Source organism: Microcaecilia unicolor, chromosome 1, assembly GCF_901765095.1.
Source record: "Microcaecilia unicolor chromosome 1, aMicUni1.1, whole genome shotgun sequence".
Lineage (NCBI taxonomy): Eukaryota > Metazoa > Chordata > Amphibia > Gymnophiona > Siphonopidae > Microcaecilia > Microcaecilia unicolor.
Genome location: NC_044031.1, coordinates 240726198 through 240746367, shown reverse-complemented (window position 1 = coordinate 240746367; position 20170 = coordinate 240726198). Strand labels below are relative to the sequence as shown.

Below are 20170 nucleotides of genomic sequence, written 5' to 3'. Positions count from 1 at the left end.
ATAACTGCAACATCCACTGCTTCTCCACGTCCTTTGTCCTGTGGGGTACCACAGGGTTTAGTATTCTCGCCTCTTCTCTTCAGTCTGTTTCTGAGTCTTCTTGCTTCCCTTATCCAATCTTCTGGAGTTCCTTTTCATTTCTATGCTGATGATATCCTGCTTCTCTTTCCTATGAATCCATATAATCCCATGATTGGTCCACTTCCAAGATTGTATTCTTGTTGTCAGACTGACTCGGTGATCACAAATTAATACTAAACAAACAAAAAACCATGGCGGGTTGGTTTACTGGTGGTTTAACTGTCCCTATTACCCCTCTAAATCTACGGTACTATTATCCAGCCTGTTGATTCCTTCTGGTACCTGGGAGTTATTTTAGACTTCCAGCTTACCTTTTCTCCACAGATATCCCATTTATGTAAGACATGCTTCCTAGTTCTAAGACAGTTACGCTCCATTCGAAGATATTTTGACCAAGACATGATCTACTTGTTCTTTCTTTATTGACTACTCGACTTGACTACTGTGACATAATTTATCTCAGTTGTTTCAAATCAAATTTGAAAAAACTCCAAACAGTTCAGAATTTGGCTATTAAAATTATTTGTCATGCTGGGAAATTTGATCATGTTTTCTTTTCTACTTCAGAAATTTCACTGGCTTCCTACTGAACAGCGCATCGTCTCTAAGCTACTTACCCTTACCTTCAAGACACACAGATCTGGCAACCCCGGTTACCTTGCTTCCATCATTATTCCTTGTTTCTTGCTCAAATTACTTTGTTCCATAAATGACCACTGATTGGTCCTCCCTAACCCAAAGGCCACCCAGCTTGAATTCACCCATTGCTGTGCATTCTTTTTCATGGTCCCCTTCATGTGGAATTCTCTCCCCTTCTCTGTGCAGTGAACTGTTCTTTAAAAACTTTAAAATTGCCCTAAAGTCATTGGATATTATACTGATCTGCTGGTTTGTTTTCCACAATCTAAATATTCCTACACCCCACACCCCAGGATTTTCTACTTGTATATAGACAACCCAAAAGTCATTAACATTACTCCTCAATCATAGACACGCAATCTTGCAGACAGTTAACCCTATCATAGTACACCTGTTCATACCCATTCCAACCAATCAATATGACTTTTATTTTGTGTAATAATTGTGGTGCTTTAGTTTCAAGACACACCATCTGGAGGCTTGAGGCTTGTTCTATCTGTCTTCAGGTTGCCAATATAAAACAGGAGCTCAGCAAACTAAAGCAGGAATTGGATGCAATTAAAGCAGAATTGTACCAATTTTTCACCAATGCCTCAAAGAATAAAATCAGCTAAGAATAAGTGGATCACTTTAGACTCAGGTAGACTACAACAAGTGGCACAGAAGCATCCGCCCTCACAAGTGTTGTCCCTACAGAATTTTTTTTTGCTCCATTACAGCACTGTGTTGCTTTAGAAAATAGAACTACAAGTGGAACAAAAAGCAATGAAGGATTTCCCAAGAGAAAAGACAGCCTCAAGGCACTAATAAAGAATCTCATACCGGAAAACTGTTGCTGCTAGGGGGTTCCATTATCAGAGGCATTAACTTTGGAACACAGTTCAAGGGGCCCAGCAAAGTAAAATACCTTACAGGCTCCTCAGCTACCAGGAGTACCGGGCAAATACTAACTATAATCAGAGAAGAAACTAAGGAGTCTAATACTGATATTCTATTTGGGAACAATTGACCTGGCCAGTAATACCCCACTTGCAGCACAGAGAGCTTTTCAGGAGCTGGGGGAGGGGTTAAAACCTTTGGTACAAACAGTAACTTTTTCTGAAGTACTATCTACTTTTGGAAAAGAAGAGAAAAGTTTACAAAATATTGAGAATTTCAATAGGTGGCTCAAAGCCTGGTGTCATCAAGAAGGTTTTAGGTACGTAGGAGGATGGGGCAATACTTGGAAAAACAAAAGACTATATTGTAACAATATTTTTCCTGTGGCAGGAAAAATTCCTTGGTGAGAAATTCAGACAATATGTTTTTAGGCATTTAAACTGGAAGGCGGGGATGGCATATGGAGGTAGGTCATTTCCAGTTGTCACCCCTGGCTAAAGACAAGATATGACAGTGGCGAAGAAAGCAATGAAAACATCAGTATTAGCAAATCACTTCTTACCAACACAGCAGGAAGTGAGACTAAAGAAAAAACTGAACAGAAGATGAGACTGCCACTGAAATGTAGCTGGAAAGCGATGACCATAAATGTTCACAGTCTAAGCAACAAAGTTTATGATCTGCAAACCTTGATGTTAGAGGCAGACTTAGACGTTGTTGCTATCATGGAGACGTGGTTCAATGATTCCCACGAATGGGATGCAAACATACCAGGCAACAATCTATTTAGGAAGGATAGAGACAGTTGTAAAGTTGGAAGAGTAGCTCTATATGTGGGGAAACAATATCACAGCGACTGAAATTCCAGGAGCCTGGGGAAAGGAAGAAACGATACGGATTATCTTAAAAAGAGATGATGGAACCTCTGTCCACATGGGTATTATCTACAGATCTCCGACACAAAGGGACAAAGGGGAGCCAGTTGATATTGTGTATCTGGATTTTCAAAAGGCGTTTGACAAGGTACCTCATGAAAGGCTACAGAGGAAATTGGAGGGTCATGGGATAGGAGGAAATGTCCTATTGTGGATTAAAAACTGGTTGAAGGATAGGAAACAGAGAGTGGGGTTAAATGGGCAGTATTCACAATGGAGAAGGATAGTTAGTGGGGTTCCTCAGGGGTCTGTGCTAGGACCGCTGCTTTTTAATATATTTATAAATGATTTAGAGATGGGAGTAACTAGCGAGGTAATTAAATTTGCTGATGACACAAAGTTATTCAAAGTATTTAACTCGCGACAGGATTGTGAAAAATTACAGAAGGACCTTACGAGATGGGAGACTGGGCAGCTAAATGGCAGACGATGTTTAATGTGAGCAAGTGCAAGGTGATGCATGTGGGAAATAAGAACCTGAATTATAGCTACATCATGCAAGGTTCCACGTTAGGAGTTACGGACCAAGAAAGGGATCTGGGTGTTGTTGTCGATAATACACTGAAACCTTCTACTCAGTGTGCTGCTGTGGCTAGGAAAGCAAATAGAATGTTGGGTATTATTAGGAAAGGTATGGGAAACAGTTGTGAGGATGTTATAATGCCGGTGTATCGCTCCATGGTGCGACTGCACCTTGAGTATTGTGTTCAATTCTGGTCGCCGCATCTCAAGAAAGATACAGTAGAATTGGAGAAGATGCAGTGAAGGGCAACTAAAATGATAGCGGGGATGGGACGACTTCCCTATGAAGAAAGACTAAGGAGGCTAGGGCTTTTCAGCTTGGAGAAGAGACAGCTGAGGGGAGACATGATAGAGATATATAAAATAATGAGTGGATTGGAACAGGTGGATGTGAAGCATCTGTTCACGCTTTCCAAAAATACTAGGACTAGGGGGCATGCGATGAAACTACAGTGTAGTAAATTTAAAACAAATCGGAGAAAATGTTTTCTTCACCCAACGCATAATTAAACTCTGGAATTCGTTGCCGGAGAACGTGGTGAAGGCGGTTAGCTTAGCAGAGTTTAAAAAAGGGCTAGACGGTTTCCTAAAGGACAAGTCCATAGACCACTACTAAGTGGACTTGGGAAAAATCCACAATTCCAGGAATAACATGTATAGAATGTTTGTACGTTTGGGAAGCTTGCCAGGTGCCCTTGGCCTGGATTGGCCGCTGTCGTGGACAGGATGCTGGGCTCGATGGACTCTTGGTCTTTTCCCAGTGTCGCATTACTTATGTACTTATGTAGAGGAACTAGATAAAGATCTGGTTACAGATATCCAACAGTTGGGAAAGAAAAGAGAGGTGCTGTTGCTGGGAAATTTCCACCTGCCGGATGTGGATTGGAATGTTCCTTCTGCGGAATGAGAAAGAAGTAAAGAGATCATGGATGCCTTTCAAAGTGCTGTGCTCAGACGAATGGTGATGGAACCCATGGGGAAGGAGCGATGCTGGATCTGGGGCTCACTAATATGGGGAAAGTGTATCTAATGTCTGAGTGGGTGCCCACCTGGGCAGCAGTGATGATCAAACGGTTTAGTTTGATATAACAGCTAAAGTGGAGGGCAACCACTCAAAACAGCCCAAAATACCACAGCCAGACTGATATTTGGTAAAACAAAATATGAAAGTGCAAAACCCCTAAGAGAGAAACTTCACTGGCTCCCACTGAAAGAGCGTATCGCATTCAAGATCTGCACGATGGTTCACAAAATCATCCATGAAGATGCCCCAAGCTACATGCTAGACCTCGTGGACCTGCCTCCCAGAAATGCTAAAAGAACAGCCTGCAAATTCCTTAATCTACACTTCCCCAACTGTAAAGGAGTAAAATACAAGCTAACACATGCGACTAGCTTATCTTACATGAGCACACAGCTATGGAATGCGCTACCAACTGACCTGAAAACGATTAACGAAATAACTAACTTTCGCAAATCTCTGAAAACCTCTCTCTTCAACAAGGCCTACAGTGGGAATCCATAAGTTAATCATAACACTGCGCCACTTCACCCTATTCTGATAGTCATCTTTCTATAACTATCTGCATAGATCTTTTTTTCTCATCCCTGATCTTGTTGTAACACCAATACTATCTGCTACCCTGGAATGGCGATGCCATAACAGGTTTTTGTAAGCCACATTGAGCCTGCAAATAGTTGGGAAAATGTGGGATACAAATGCAATAAATAATAAATAAATAAAACTAAAAGACCTGGATTTCAAACAGGCTGACTTTAGTAAAATGGGGGAATACCTGAAGAAAGAGCTGATGGTTTGGGAGGATATAACGAGAAGTGGAAAGGCAGTGGTCCAGGCTGAAAGGAGCTATAAATATGGCTACTGACCTTTATGTAAGGAGAGTAAATAAAAGCAAGAGAGAAAGGACACCGATATAGTTCTCCAGGCAAGTGGCTGAGAAAATAAAGACTGAAGAGTTGGCATTCATGAAATACAGAAACACTCAAGAAGAAAATCACAGAGAGGAATACCAAATGAAACCGAAAGAAGCCAAGAGAGAGATACATCTAGCAAAAGCAGAAGAACAAATGGCTAGAAATGTAAGGAGGGGTAGCAATAATTTTTTCAGGTACGTTAGTGAATAAGGAGGAAGACTAAAAATGGAATTGTGACATTGAAAGGTGCTGTGAACTGCTATGTGGGGAATGATGAGGAAAAAGCAAATGTGCTAAACACTTCTGCTCTGTGTTCACGGAAGAAAATCCTGGAGAAGGACCACGATTGACTGACAAAGGTACAAATGAGAATGGAGCAGATATAGCACCGTTCATGGAACAAAGTGTTTATGAACATCTTGAAAATTTAAAGGTGGACAAAGGCATGGGATTGGACGGGATTCATCCCAGGATATTGAGGGAGAGGTTCTTGCAGGTTCTCTTAAAGATTTGTTTAATAAATCCTTGGAGATGGGAGAGATTCCGTGGGATTGGAGAAGAGCGGATGTAGTCCTTTCTTCACAAAAGTGGTGACAGAGAAGAAGTTGGAAACTACAGGCCAGCAAGCCTCACTTCGGTGATTGGAAAAGTAATGGAAGCGATACTGAAGGAAAGGATAGTAGTCCAATAGGTTACAAGATCTGAGACAACATGGTTTTACCAAAGGTAAATTGTGCCAAATGAATCTGATTGAATTCTTTGCTGGGTTACCAAATAATTGGATCAAGGACACGCACTAGATGTAATGTACTTAGATTTCAGTAAAGTCTTTGACACGGTTCCCCATAGGAGGCTCTTGAATAAACTTGACAGGCTGAAGTTAGGACCCAAAGTGATAAACTGGATTAGGAACTGGTTGACAGACTCCAGAGGGTGGTGGTTAATGAAATTCACCAGGAGGAAGGAAAGGTGGAGTGCCTCAAGGATCAGTGCTGGGGCTGGTTCTGTTCAATATATTTGTGAATGACATTGCCAAAGGGTTAGAAGGTGCCTTTTTGTGGATGATAAGATTTGTAACACAGTGGACACCCCAGAGGGAGTGGAAAACATGAAAAAGGATCTGCAAAAGTTAAAAGAATGGTCTGTTTGGCAATTAAAATTCAACGCAAAGAAGTGCAAAGTGATGCACTTAGGGAGTAGAAATCCAAGGGAGACATATGTGTTTGGCGCTGAGAGGCTGATGTGCATAGACAGGGAGAGGATCTTGGAGTGATAGTATCTGAGGATCTGAAGGTGATGAAACAGTGTGACAAGGCAGTGGCCGTAGCCAGAAGGATGCTAGAGGTGTAATCAGCAGAAGAAAGGAGGTGTTGATGCCCCTGTTCAAGTCATTGATGAGGTCCCATCTGGAGTAATGTGTTCAGTTTTGGAGGCCATATTGTAAGAAGACTCAAAGTGGTCTAGAGGAAGGTGACAAAAATGATATGGGGCTTGCACCAAAAGATGTATGAGAAGAGAATGGAAGACCTGAATATGTATATCCTAGAGGAGAGGAGGGAAAGGGGAGATATGATACAGTTGTTTAAATACTTAAAAGGTATTAATACAGAAACAAATATTTTCCAGAGAAGGGAGACTGGTAAGACTAGAGGACATGAATTGATGTTGCGGGGTGGTAGACTTAGGAGTAACGTCAGAAAAATGTTTTTCACTGAGAGGTTGGTTGATGTAGTGGAGAACAAAACGGTGGTAGAATTCAAAAAGGCGTGGTATGAACACAGGGGATCTCTAATTAGAAAACTAATGATATAAAAAACAAAACAAAGGGTTGCATATGTGATGGCACGTAAAGTGGTGCTTAGATGGTAACTCTGGCTGTATCGATTAAGACTGGTGTTCGGCTGACTTGTACGGTCTGAGTCCCGCACATAGCAATCCGGTTGTAGGATGGGTTGGAGAGAGGTTTTACGGAAGCTCCAATAATTTGGAATGTGAAAACAGTACTGGGCAGACTTTATGGTCTGTGTTCCGCAAATGACAAAATGGATTCGAATAGGTTGGAGTGAGCTTTGATTTCAACTCCAGTAGTTGGAACATAAGAACAGAGCCGGTCAGACTTTTATGGTCCTTGTCTTAGAAACACCATAGAAAGACCATAATCAAGCATATAATATCACTTTCATTGTTGATTTAATCTTCAATTGAGAATAAATGTGACTATTCGGCATACTGGATGGACCATTCAGGTTTTTATTTGCCATCACTTACTATATGTTACTATCAAAATATTGTAGTTCCTTCCTACCTTGATTTTATGTTTTTAGACTGTGAACTGCCCAGTTCTGCGAGTCAACTTGGGTGATATAGTAAGTTTTATTAAACTATAAACTTTATGGAGGATGTAACATAGTAACATAATAGATGACGGCAGAAAAAGACCTGCACGGTCCATCCAGTCTGCCCAACAAGATAACTCATATGTGCCACTTTTTGTGTGTACCTTACCTTGATTTGTACCTGTCTTTTTCAGGGCACAGACCGTATAAGTCTGCCCAGCACTATCCCCGCCCCACAACCACCAGCCCCGCCTCCCACCACCGGTTCTGGCACAGACCGTATAAGTCTGCCCAGCACTATCCCCGCCTCCCACTACCGGCTCTTGCCACCCAATCTTGGCTAAGCTCCTGAGGCTCCATTCCTTCTGAACAGGATTCCTTTATGTTTATCCCACGCATGTTTGAATTCCGTTACCGTTTTCATCTCTACCACCTCCCGCGGGAGCACATTCCAAGCATCCACTACTCTCTCCGTGAAAAAATACTTCCTGACATTTTTCTTGTCTGCCCCCCTTCAATCTCATTTCATGTCCTCTTGTTCTACCGCCTTTGCATCTGCAGAAAAGGTTCGTTTGCGGATTAATACCTTTCAAATATTTGAGCATCTGTATCATATCACCCCTGTTTCTCCTTTCCTCCAGAGTATACATGTTCAGGTCAGCATGTCTCTCCTCATACGTCTTGTAACGCAAATCCCATACCATTCTCGTAGCTTTTCTTTGCACCGCTTCAATTCTTTTTACATCCTTAGCAAGATACTGCCTCCAAAACTGAACACAATATTCTAGGTGGGGCCTCACCAACGACTTATACAGGGGCATCAACACCCCCTTTCTTCTGCTGGTCACACCTCTCTCTATACAGCCTAACAACCTTCTAGCTACGGCCTCCGCCTTGCCACACTGTTTCGTCGCCTTCAAATCCTCAGATACTATCACCCCAAGATCCCTCTCCCCGTCCGTACCTATCAGACTCTCACCGCCTAACATAGATGTTCTCTATGATCTGGTCTGTCTGGCCTCTCGCACTGTGGCAGCTTCAGTGGTGGGGCACTGTTGGTTGTGGCTCTGCCACTGGGTTGCAGATGTGGCCTCTAAGAAGCTCTTGAGCCAGCTTTCCTTTAAGGGGATGCTTGCTCTTTGGGAGGATTTGGAGACGTTGGTGATGGATATGGGGGAGGGTTCAATTACCACTGAAGCTCTTCTTGACTTTGGGCAAGTCACTTAACCCTCCATTGCCCCAGGTACAAAATAAGTACCTGCATATAATATATAAACAGCTTTGATTGTAACCGCTGGAAGGCAGTATATCAAATTCCATCTCCTTACCTTGAGCTGATGCAAAAAGGTTCTTTGTGGTCCCCTGTCTCCAGAGGGCGCTTCAGAGTAGTGGGCCATTTTACATCAGCCCAGCGCTTTCCGACTCAGGCGGAAGGGTGGGGAGATCCTTCAAGCACAGCTCTTTTCGAGGCCCTAAAAGAGCAGGTGTCCCAGGTCCCTCAGACGGGACTGCTGCCACCTGGCCTCCTCAGTGAGAGTGTGCTGGGCCCCTCATTGGTTCCGATGGAAAGCCGTATCACCTCTGATTAGTTGGCACTGAAGGTGGTCGAGTGGGGCTACTCTCCGGAGTTCGTCCGCCCGGTTTCTGACACCTTTCTTGCATCTCCGTGTGGCTCAGCTCTCAAAACGGCAAGCTGTTGCTCTTACTCTGCTGCATCAATGCAAATTGGGGACAGTAGAACCCATCCCACTGGCAGAGCGTGGACTGGAGTGGTATGTCATTTATTTTGTGGTCCCAAAAAGGGCGGCTCCTTTTGTCCCATCTTGGACCTCAAAGGGGTGAATGCTTGTCTGCGAGATGAGCATTTCTGCATAGAAACTCTTCACTTTGGTGATTTACCTCTGTCCATCCAAGGCAGTTCTCGACTTCTTGGAGGCATATCTGCACATTCCTATTGCAGCTCATTACAAGAGAGATCTGCACTTCCGTGTACTCGGGTAGCACTTTCAATTTTGGACCCTGCATTTTGGCATGGCCATGGTGCCCTGCACGTTTTCTAAAGTGATGGCAGTGGCATTTGAGTCCATCCCTACCTGGATGACTGATTGATCTTTGTCAACTCTGCTTCGGAGGCCAGTTTGGCCACCTCTCAGGTTATTTCTCTTCTGGCGGCTCTGGATGGGTTGTGAACAGGCCTAAGAGCCATCTGGTATCATGTCACACTTTAGTATCTCTGAGTCTACTTTGACATGGCCCTGGAGATGGTTCCTTCCAGAGGACCGGGCAGAGAAGCTGAAGCCACAGAAATGCAGGTTGTGTGAACTTACAATGCCCACGATCTGTAACAATTTAGAGCTAAAGGGCTCCATGGTGACTTTGGAAGATTGTGCCTCTGCAGTGAACCCTGTTATCCTGGTGGACTCGACCTCTCAGGATTTCTTTCACACTTTGCCTCTTTTGTCCAAGGCATGGCTTAGTCTGCCTTGATGGGACAGCCCACTCATTGAGAAGGGTTCCACTGGATCCCTCTCAGTGGGTCTTAGTCACCACAGATGTGAGTCTCCTCACTGGGGAGCTTATTGCCTCGGTTGGGTGGTACAGGTGACTTAGTTGCACCAGGAGGAAGCCTGGTCCATCAGTTGCCTAGAGATCCAGGTGGTTCTTCTGGCTCTGCTGGAGTTTCAGCCTAGAGGGAAGGCGGTCAGAGTGATGTTGGACAGTGCCATGGCTGTGGCTTACATCAACAAGTAGGGAGGAACCAGGAATCATGTAGTGGCCTTGGAAGCAGCATGTACATAAGTACATAAGTGTTACATACTGGGACAATCAGAAGGCCCATCAAGCCCAGAATCCTGTTTCAACAGTGGCCAATCCAGGTTACAAGTACCTATCAGGATCCCACAACATTTTATGCTGCTTATCCAAGAAATAAGCATTGGAGTTTCCCCAAGCCCATCTTAATAATGGCTTATGGACTTTTCTTTTAGGAAGCGATCCAAACCTTTTTTAAACCTCACCAAGCTAACTGCTTTTACCACATTCTCTGGCAACGAATTCCAGACTTTAATTACACGTTGAGTGAAGAAATATTTTCTCTGATTTGTTTTAAATTTACTACTTTGTAGCTTCATTGCGTGCCCCCTAGTCCTAGTTTTTTTGGAAAGAGTAAACAAACGATTCAAGTCTACCCGCTCCACACCACTCTGAATTTTTTAAACCTCTATCATATCTCTATCATATTTTCCTTCAGTCGTCCCATCCCATTTATCATTTTCAATGCCCTTCTCTGTACCTTTTCTAATTCCAGTATATCTTTTTGAGATGCAACGACTAGAATTGCACACAGTATGCAAGGTGCGGTCGCACCATGGAGCGATCTTTCTTAGCCGCTGCCGCACACTGCGCAGAGGGTTTCAATGTATCATCAACTATGACACCTAGATCCCTTTCCTGGTTGGTGACTCATAATGTGGAACCTTGCATCACGTAACTATAATTCAGATTCCTCTTTCCCACATGCATCACTTTGCACTTGCTGACATTAAAAGTCATTTGGCATTTGGATGCCCAGTCTCGTGAGATCGTCTTGTAATTTTTCACAATCCTCTTGTGATTTAACAACTTTGAATAATTGTGTTGTCAGCAAATTTAATTACTTCACTAGTTACTCCCATCTCTTGATCATTTATAAATATATTAAAAAGCAGTGGTCCTCACAAACCCCTGGGGAACCCGACTATCTACCCTTCTCCATGAGAATACTGACCATTTAACCATACTCTCTCTGTTCTGTCTCTTAACCAGTTTTTAATCCACAATAGAACACTACTTCCTATCCCATGACTCTCCAATTTCCTCTGGAGTCTTTCATGAGGTACTCTGTCAAATGCCTTTTGAAAATCCAGATATATACAATACACATGCCTCCATCAGTGGGCAGAAATCCATCTGCAGGCCCCTTCAGTGGTTCATATTGCGGGCAAGGATACTGTGCAGGTGGACTTTCTCAGCTGCTCTCTTCTAGACCCAGGGGAATGAGAGCTGGGGCAACAGGCTTTTACTCATTCTATACCGTTGGGTTCTCCTGCAGTTCCATCTGATGGCATCCAGAGCCAATGGAAAAGTGGAGTGTTCCTTTAGTCGATGGAAGGAACCGACCTCTCAGGAGATGGATACCTTAGTCCAACCCTGGCTGTTGGAGGAGCCTCTGTATATCTTCTGTCTGTGACCTCTAATAGGCCGTCTGCTTTGCAGGCTTATGCATCATCCTTATCTGGTCTTGCTGGTGGTCATGGATTGACCTCGCAGGTCGTGGTATGCAGACATCAGATGTATTCTGGTAGGTGACCCTCTTCCATTGCCTAGGGGACAGGTCTCTTCCAGCAAGGGCCAGTAGAAATGGAAGACCTAGATCCCTTCTGGCTTATGGTCTGACCATTGAGAGGAGGCAATTAGAGAAGCATGGGTTTTCTTCTGTGGTGGTGTCTACAGTGTCCTGCTTCAGGAAGTCCCCCACATCTCTGGGTAATGTCAGCGTCTGGAAATATTTTGAAACCTGGTGCGGGGAGTAGTCACTGTCCTCCTGGACAGCTCAGGTCCCCAGTATTCTAGGATTCTTATAACAAGGTCTGGACCAGAGGCTGGTGTTGGCCTCCTTGAGAGTCTAGATGACTGCTCTCTCCAACTTCTTTGGGGGGGGGGGGGGGAGGCAATAAGGGATACCTCTCTGGCACTACATAGGGAGGTTGCCCAGTTCCTCAAAGGGGTGTTGCTCCTGTGCCCCCTGTTCACCGTTCCTTTTCTTCATGGCATCTAAATCTTGTCCTCCAGATATTGGCTGAGGCTTCATTTGAGCCTCTGCACTTTGTCTCCATCAAAGACCTTCCACTCAAGACAGTTTTCTTAGTGGCTATCACCTCACCTCAGTTTGTAGAATTTCTGAGCTGCAGGCCATGTCCTGTTGGGAACTATATCTCTCCTTTGCAGAGGACTGTTTCCCTTTGCACAGTCCTCTCCTTTCTGTTGAAGGTGGTACCTGTCTCTATTCCATGTGAATCAGGAGGTCTATCTACCCTCCTTTGTGGTAGAGGGCTCTGCTCCTGTATATTCGAAGCTAAACAGGATGGATGTCTGGAGGATTCTGCTTTGGTACCTTAAGGAGAGGAATGATTTTCATCTCGCTGATCACCTCTTTTGTTCCCTTTCATTGTCCTCGGAGGAGCTAGGAGGACTGTAAGGCCTCCATTGTGAGGTGGATCAAGGCACTTATTGAGACTGCCTACATCTGCAAGAATCATCTTGTACCTTAGGGGCTGAAGGCCCACTATACTGGGACTCGAGCTGCATCCTGGGTGGAGGCCAGGGTGATGGTTTTTGAGGAGATTTGCAGAGCGGCATCTTGGTCGTTGCTCCATTCCTTTGCTAGACACTACAGGTCAGATGTGTTGACTAGAGTCCCCTTAGATTTTGTCAGAGTTATTCAGAAGGCATTGTCTTCCCAATCTTAGTAGATCTGCTTTGGTACATCACATTTGTGCAGAACAGTGGAGCTGATGCTGAGGAAGGAGAAATTTATGTTTTACCTGATAATTTGTTTTCCTTTAGACAGCTGCACTGTTCTGCAACCTGTTATTGAAAGACTTTGGCCTGGGACTCTGGGTGTGCTCTGCGCTTTCGTTTTCAGTTAAGAAAAAAAAAAGAGGTCATATGAGTCAAGTTACAGCAATATGGGTTTCCATGATATCACAATATCCTGGAGTATGCAGAGTAGTGAGTGCCACTCTGTGATGTTATGCTCGCTTGTATATCATTGCAGCTGCAGTGGTTGATGGGGCATGGGTGCATTACAAAAAGGGACCTTTTGCTACTTGGGCAGATGCATTCTGGATTGTTCCACGGAGCACCCCAACTTATACTGATGATGTCACTGGTAGAATTCTGGTAAGAAGGGATAAAATAACACCTATTCGTGCAGAACAGTGTAGCAGACTAAGGGAAAGAAAATTGTCAGGTAAGGCATAATTACTACTTATTTCATTTTATTTGAAGGCAATCCTAGAAAGGCCACAGTTGAGAATAAAGTAATGTGCTTTTAAGAGAGACTTCAAATACCTCAGATACAAAGTAGTGGAGGTGTAGGAGATAAAGACAGCTATAAATTGAAGAAACTAATCTCCTACTTTTAATCCTCCCCTTGGCTCAGAGTCCATATCTGTTGCAGTTTGTTTTTGTTGTTAGGTAACCTTCTTTGATTCCTTAAGTGAGAGGTAGAATATGACATTTGAATGAGTGAATAAATGAAAAGGCTGGATCTTGGTTTCAGGTTCGGAATTACACAGTCATTGAGCCAGCCCCTTGATGTCAGTAATATTATGAAGTAAATAAAGAATATCTGATCTATTGGTCCCTGAGGACTTTGCAATTAGTGCATATATTTTGCAGAGGAGGATATTGTTCCGGTTATTAGGCTTGTGTGCTTGGATTACAGTGTCTGGTGATGGTTATTACACCAAGGGATTAACACAGAAATGGAAGACAGAGTTGAGACATTTTCCAGATGCTTTTGCTGGTTTTGTTAACATTTGTTTCATTCATTTTCCTCAGATGAAGAAAAAAGGCGGCCTGATGTGTTCCATGCTTTGAAAATGGGTAAGATCGGTTCTTTAAATTTTATAAGAGCTTGCCCTCCTGGCAGAAATTAGGTCTTTCCAGTTTTCTTTTCTTTAGTCCCATCAGACTAGTCCCAAACCTTCAAGCTATATGATCCTCATTAAATTCACAAAACTTTGGAACTATAATGCAAGCAATCCTTCTTCCACAATTAGAGTTTTTTCAATTCATTACATTGCAATTTCTCAATTAAACTTCAAGAAAAATTGAAGTTGTTACAGAATACTGCTGTCAGACTAATATTTAGCAAGTTTGCGCTTATGACATACGTTGGTTATCTGTAAATAAATGTATTTGGTCTAAGATGACCTGTTTTAGTTTTTAAATCACTTCATGGTCAGAATTTACATCCCTTTCAAACACGACCTAACAGAAATCACCAATGAAATCAAGCGCAGTTTGGATATCATGGACTCATGGGCAAATTCATTTCAACTGAAACTGAACACTGAAAAAACACACTGCCTCATCCTCTCATCCCATCACAATAATTATAAACCCACAACCTTAAACACCCCAGATCACCCCCTCCCTATCTCAGATAGCCTCAAAATACTAGGCGTCACAATTGATCATAACCTTACACTTGAGAGCCAAGTAAACTCCACTATAAAGAAAATGTTTCATTCAATGTGGAAACTTAAACGTATAAAACCTTTCTTCCCGAGAGAAATATTCCGCAACCTGATACAATCAATGGAAATGAGCCACGCAGATTACTGCAATGGAATATATGCGAGATGTAAAGAACAACTCACAAAGAAACTCCAGACAGCCCAAAACACAGCAGCCAGGCTGACATTCGGTAAAACATGTTTCGTAAGTGCCAAATCCCTCAGAGAAAAGCTGCACTGGCTCCCAATCAAGGAACGTATCACCTTCAGAATCTGCACCTTGGTCCACAAGATTATCTACGGTGAAGTCCCAGGATATATGGTTGACCTGATCGATCTCCCAACCAGAAACAGAAGCGCAGTGCATCATGTACCTACTTGAATCTCCGCTACCCAAGATGCAAAGGACTCGGATACAAATTAACCAATGCATCCAACTTCTGCTACATAGGCACACAATTGTGGAATGCACTGCCAAAGACTGTGAAAACAATCTATGACCATCTAAACTTTAGGAGATCCTTAAAGACCTACTTATTCAGAAAAGCATTCCCCACCGACATAACTTGATGCCTCAACTTTGCAACACAGCAAAACCATAGATTATATTGGACATTATATTTTCCTTCCTATCTTCGATCCCTATGTACCTGAGTATACTATCCTTACCCGACCCTAATATCAAATTGTATTTGTTTCCATACCGGACTTGGCGATCGCCTTTACGGTATTATGTAAGCCACATTGAGCCTGCAAATAGTTGGGAAAATGTGGGATACAAATGTAACAAATAAATTTTGAGGAACTACTTGCTATTCCTCCTTATAGACACAATTTTTATTTTTTGTGACGTTTATAAATAGGATATCCCTCACTTAAAAACTTTCAGTTGAAGTCCTTTTATGATGCACTTGTTTCCGTTTCAGAGTGCAAGAATTTGGAGTACTTTATCCTGTGAGCTAAGACCAATTTAATCTTACCTATATTTTAGGCTCTGAAAAGATATTTTTTTTGAAGATCTAATATGATTATGTATGATTGTGTTGCTAATTATACATCCCTCAGATGTTGAAGTTTTCTGTTGACTGTTATCTGCTACGAATCCTATGTGGAATGTGGGCGGAGTACAAAATATGGCTAGAATAGAATTATATCCATTGACCAGTGGATATAGACAGAAGTAAAATAGGTCTATGTGATTCACCTCTTAAGGGTACCTTGCAGCCTCAGACACTCAGTATTTTGATTGACAAAGCAATGGAACATATATATCCATTCCATTTGGTTTGTGATAATCAATTTCTCCATGTGTATGAGCTCCTGCCATAATTTATAAAGATGAACCTATCACCTTGGTTTAATCAATCTATCCTTCTTTTGGAAAGAAAATGGGCTAAAGACAAATCAAACTAAAACAAATTAACTTGGAAATTTGCCATCAAAACATACAAAATGAGATCAAAATTGCAAAAACTCAATACTATAACAAAATAAACAGTGGTAATTTCCTTAATACCAGTATTCTTTTCAATGTAATAAAAAGCCTATTATTCACAAAAGAAATAACCACAGCCACTGAGTCCCCTTCAACTGCAGAGCAACTGGCTGCGTTTTTCGAACAAAAACTAGTTAAAATCAGAGGAGTACTTAAATTAAAAATCAACCATCAAGATATTTACGAAAAATAGACACATACAGGAATAGCCACTAACAGAATCTGGTCTTCCTTCCAAATACCAACCCATGACACAGTAAAACATTACCTCCTAAAATACTCAACCTCACAATGCACACTAGAACCTTGACCTAGTTACCTTATGAAGGAAGCTCCTAATATATTAATTAATCTGCTTCAGCAGCATAACTCTTTCGTACTATTCCATTGCACTTTCCCTGATAATAAAGGCTCTATTATCCTAACACCAGTACCAAATAACAATTCTGTCATCATAACTGATGTAACAGACGAGTAGCCTCCATTCCTTTGATGATAAAAGCGATGGAAGGAATAGTAGCAGCACAAACTATGGACTACCTTTCACATTTCTCCCTACTACACAAATCGCAATCAGGTTTCAGACCATGCTATAGCACTGAGATTGTCCTTACTACCCTAGTATCAAATCTTAGAAAAGCAATTAGCATAGGGTCTAAGATCTTAATAATGCAGTTTTATATGTCTAGCGCATTTGATGTAGTTGATCATAATATCCTACTAAACATACTAGACAACTTTGGCATATGTGGCACAGTCCACAAATGGTTTCAAGGGTTCTTGAAATCAAGATCTTGCAAAGTGAAAATTAAAGGAACCTTATTCTTTCCTTGGTCACTGGACTGTGGCATCCCTCAGGGCTCTCCACTATCACCTATTCTGTTTAATGTAATGATGTCAACACTAAGTAATGGACTAGAAACAGCGGGATTCAAAACATTCATATATGCTGACGATGTTACCATATACATAACCTTCAAAAAGAACATTCAAGACATCTTACAAAAGGCAAAACTTGGCTTAAATTTGATGGAAACCTGGACATCGGAATCCAAACTAAAGCTGAATAAAGAAAAAAATAAATTCATGGTTATTATCTACCTATTTGACCAAAACAACTACAACAGTTTCACAATTGACAACATTTCATTCTCCACTGACAATAATCTGAAAATTCTAGGTATAATTATAGACAAACATTTATCATTTGATACTCAAGTTTCCTCAGTAATCACAAAATCTTTCAGGTCTCTTTGGAAACTAAAAAGGATCAGATCCTATTTCTCATCATAAACATTTACTATTGGTACAATCATTAACTTCCCAATTTGATTATTCTAATGCCATATATGCTAGCTGTAAGGAGTACCTGTTGAAAAAAATCCAAACAGCTCAAAACACTGCAGCCAGGTTCATATACAAAATCTCTCATTTTGAAAGTGCCTCCCCTTTATTAATGAAATTACACTATATTTATTTATTTGTATCCCACATTTTCCCACCTATTTGCAGGCTCAATGTGGCTTACATAGTACCGTAGAGGCATTAGCCAGTCCGGTAAAGAAACAAATACAGGTGGTATTATGGTTGGTTAAGGATATGAGCAAGATATGGCCTCCAAAACTGAACACAATACTCCAAGTGGGGCCTCTCTAACGACCTGTGGAGTCGTATGGTACCATTAATAAACTTACCTCAAAGAAATGCTAAATATGAGGCAAGAAACTATCTCAGACTACACTTCCCAAATTGCAAAAAGTGGTCTACAAAACTTTTCACTCTGCAGACTTCATTTACCTAGGAACCAAATGGTGGATTTCCTTACCACCCAAAATAAGAATATACAGGAATATACTAGATTCCGCAAAATCCTGAAATTGTTCCTATTCAAACAAACACTCACAAAGAACAACTATATCTCAAACAATTATTACCTGAATTGGTTATTACTCTATTTACAATTATATATTTATTTAGATTTTGTTAATAATTCTGCGTGTTCCCACCACCTATTCTGATCTCATACTCCCCCAGACTGCTCTTACACAGTCCAGGAATTAACGGACTCCATAATCAGAAGGACTCGCTGGGATATAAGAAAATAGTTTATTTCAATCTTACCAATAGCAATACAGGCAAATCGGGTATTCGTATGGTTTGAACAGCAGTTCACGGCACGTCTGTCACCCTCCTTCTCTTGTAGCCTTCCTTCTATTCTAATACCCTTCTGACTCCCATTTTTATACTATTTTCACCCTATTCATTTCAATGGACCCTAGCTTTGTCACCAGGGTTCTTGGACCTTATCAGTTGATCGAAATGACTTCACATACTATCAAGCTCTAAGTATAAACAAGATATGCTCAGAGCGCATCTTATTAGATGACTTTGCATTTTCCCCAAACTTTCCCTAGCCCCCTCCTTTGGATGTTCTCACCCGGGGTGCAGCTGACCCAGTACTATCTCTACATAACCATGGCAATCTTGCTCATGACGTCTTGTAGGTGCCAGTCTCAGGGAGCAAAGCCCCCCTCCCTTGCCAGTTCAGCACTTGCTACAGTGAAATGTAACTGTGTCAAAGGTGATCTTTGATTCTTACAAGCTAGCTCTCTTTTGTATCAGAGATGATTTTGATTTTAAGAAGCCTAGCTCTTATTATGAGCCATTGGCCTGTATTTTACTGAGAGCAGGGGCTAGCATAACTCTTCAATTTTGCTCACACCTTTTTCAGTAGTAGCTCAAGGTGAGTACATTCAGGTACACTGGATATTTCTCTGTCCCAGGAGGGCTCACAATCTTAAGTTTGTACCTGAGGCAATGGAGGGTTAAGTGACTTGCCCAAGATCACAAGGCGCAGCAGTGGGATTTGAACAGGCCACCTCTGGATTGCAAGACCGGTGCTCTAACCACCAGACCACTCCTCCACTCAGTTAACCTTCTCTTTGCTTAATGTCCAATTTCTCATTCATAAAAGATTTTCTAAATGTTAAACGTCCATAGCTATCCCAGTACATTTTTGAGAAGTTCAGAATTAGATGATTTAGCTTCCTAATATTATACTAGGCGTATAGTATACTGTATTCTTGTCTACTAATGATAGAGTAGGGAAAATTGATAGATTAATAATCTTGCATTATGAACTGGAGGAGACAGATGCTGAAAAAAGTAATTGAGTAGCATGAACAGTGCTTTTTTTGTAGGAAAAAAGGTGCCAGTACTCATTGTGGGCAGGGTCACCTCATATGACCCCACCCCTATTATAACCACACCCACATTAGCCATACCTCTTATACCAGCCATAGTGCATATAAACAGACATCATTGAAAATATTATACTAGTATAGGAGAAAAAAAATAACATGATTTGTTTTTTCATTATAAATATTATCTGTAAGCTGTTAGCTCCAGTATACCCAGTGCAAAATAAGACAGCAGATGTAAATTCTCAAACTGGACATATTCCAGACACTAAAATGAAAATAAAATGATTTTTTCTACCTTTGTTGTCTGGTGACTTTGTTTTTCTGATCATGCTGGCCCAGTATCCGATTCTGCTGCTATCTGTCCTCTAAACTCCATTTCCAGGGCTTCCTTTCCATTTATTTCTTTACTTTCCACCTTTCTTCTTCATTTCTTGCCCTACATCCGTAAGTAAAAGCTGGGTCCTCCGCAGACTTGACTGTCCAGTGAATCCTCACTCTTCCCTCCCCTCCATCCATGTCCAGCATTTCTTCTCTCTCCCTGCCCTCTCCTCCATCCACCCTTACCCAGCGATTCTCTCCTCTCCCCTGCCCCCCCTCCAGCCACCCATACTCAGCGATTCTCTTCTCTCCCATGCCCCCCCTCCAGTCACCCATACCCAGCAATTCACTCTTCTCCCCTGCCCCCCCTCCAGCCACCAAGGTTGTCCAGTGGATTCTTCAGGGCATGCAGGAAAGATCTCCAGTTTTTTCTGCCCGCTGCCAGCGCTGACTCTCCCGCGGCGCTACTGCATCGCTCTTCAAAATGGCCGCCGAGACTTACAAGGGCGGCCTCCAAAACTTCAGCAGAAGTCTCGCGAGGCTG

General features: G+C 42.1%; 1 protein-coding gene across 1 annotated transcript in view; it reads left to right on the top strand.

The window, feature by feature from the left end:
• The window catches only part of ANKS6 (ankyrin repeat and sterile alpha motif domain containing 6), a 204779-nt gene that overhangs the window by 15026 nt on the left and 169583 nt on the right, over positions 1-20170 (top strand). The window contains exon 3 of the mRNA XM_030205050.1: positions 13931-13975. Coding sequence (XP_030060910.1) covers positions 13931-13975 — 45 coding nt within the window. The remainder of the gene's footprint in view (positions 1-13930; positions 13976-20170) is intronic.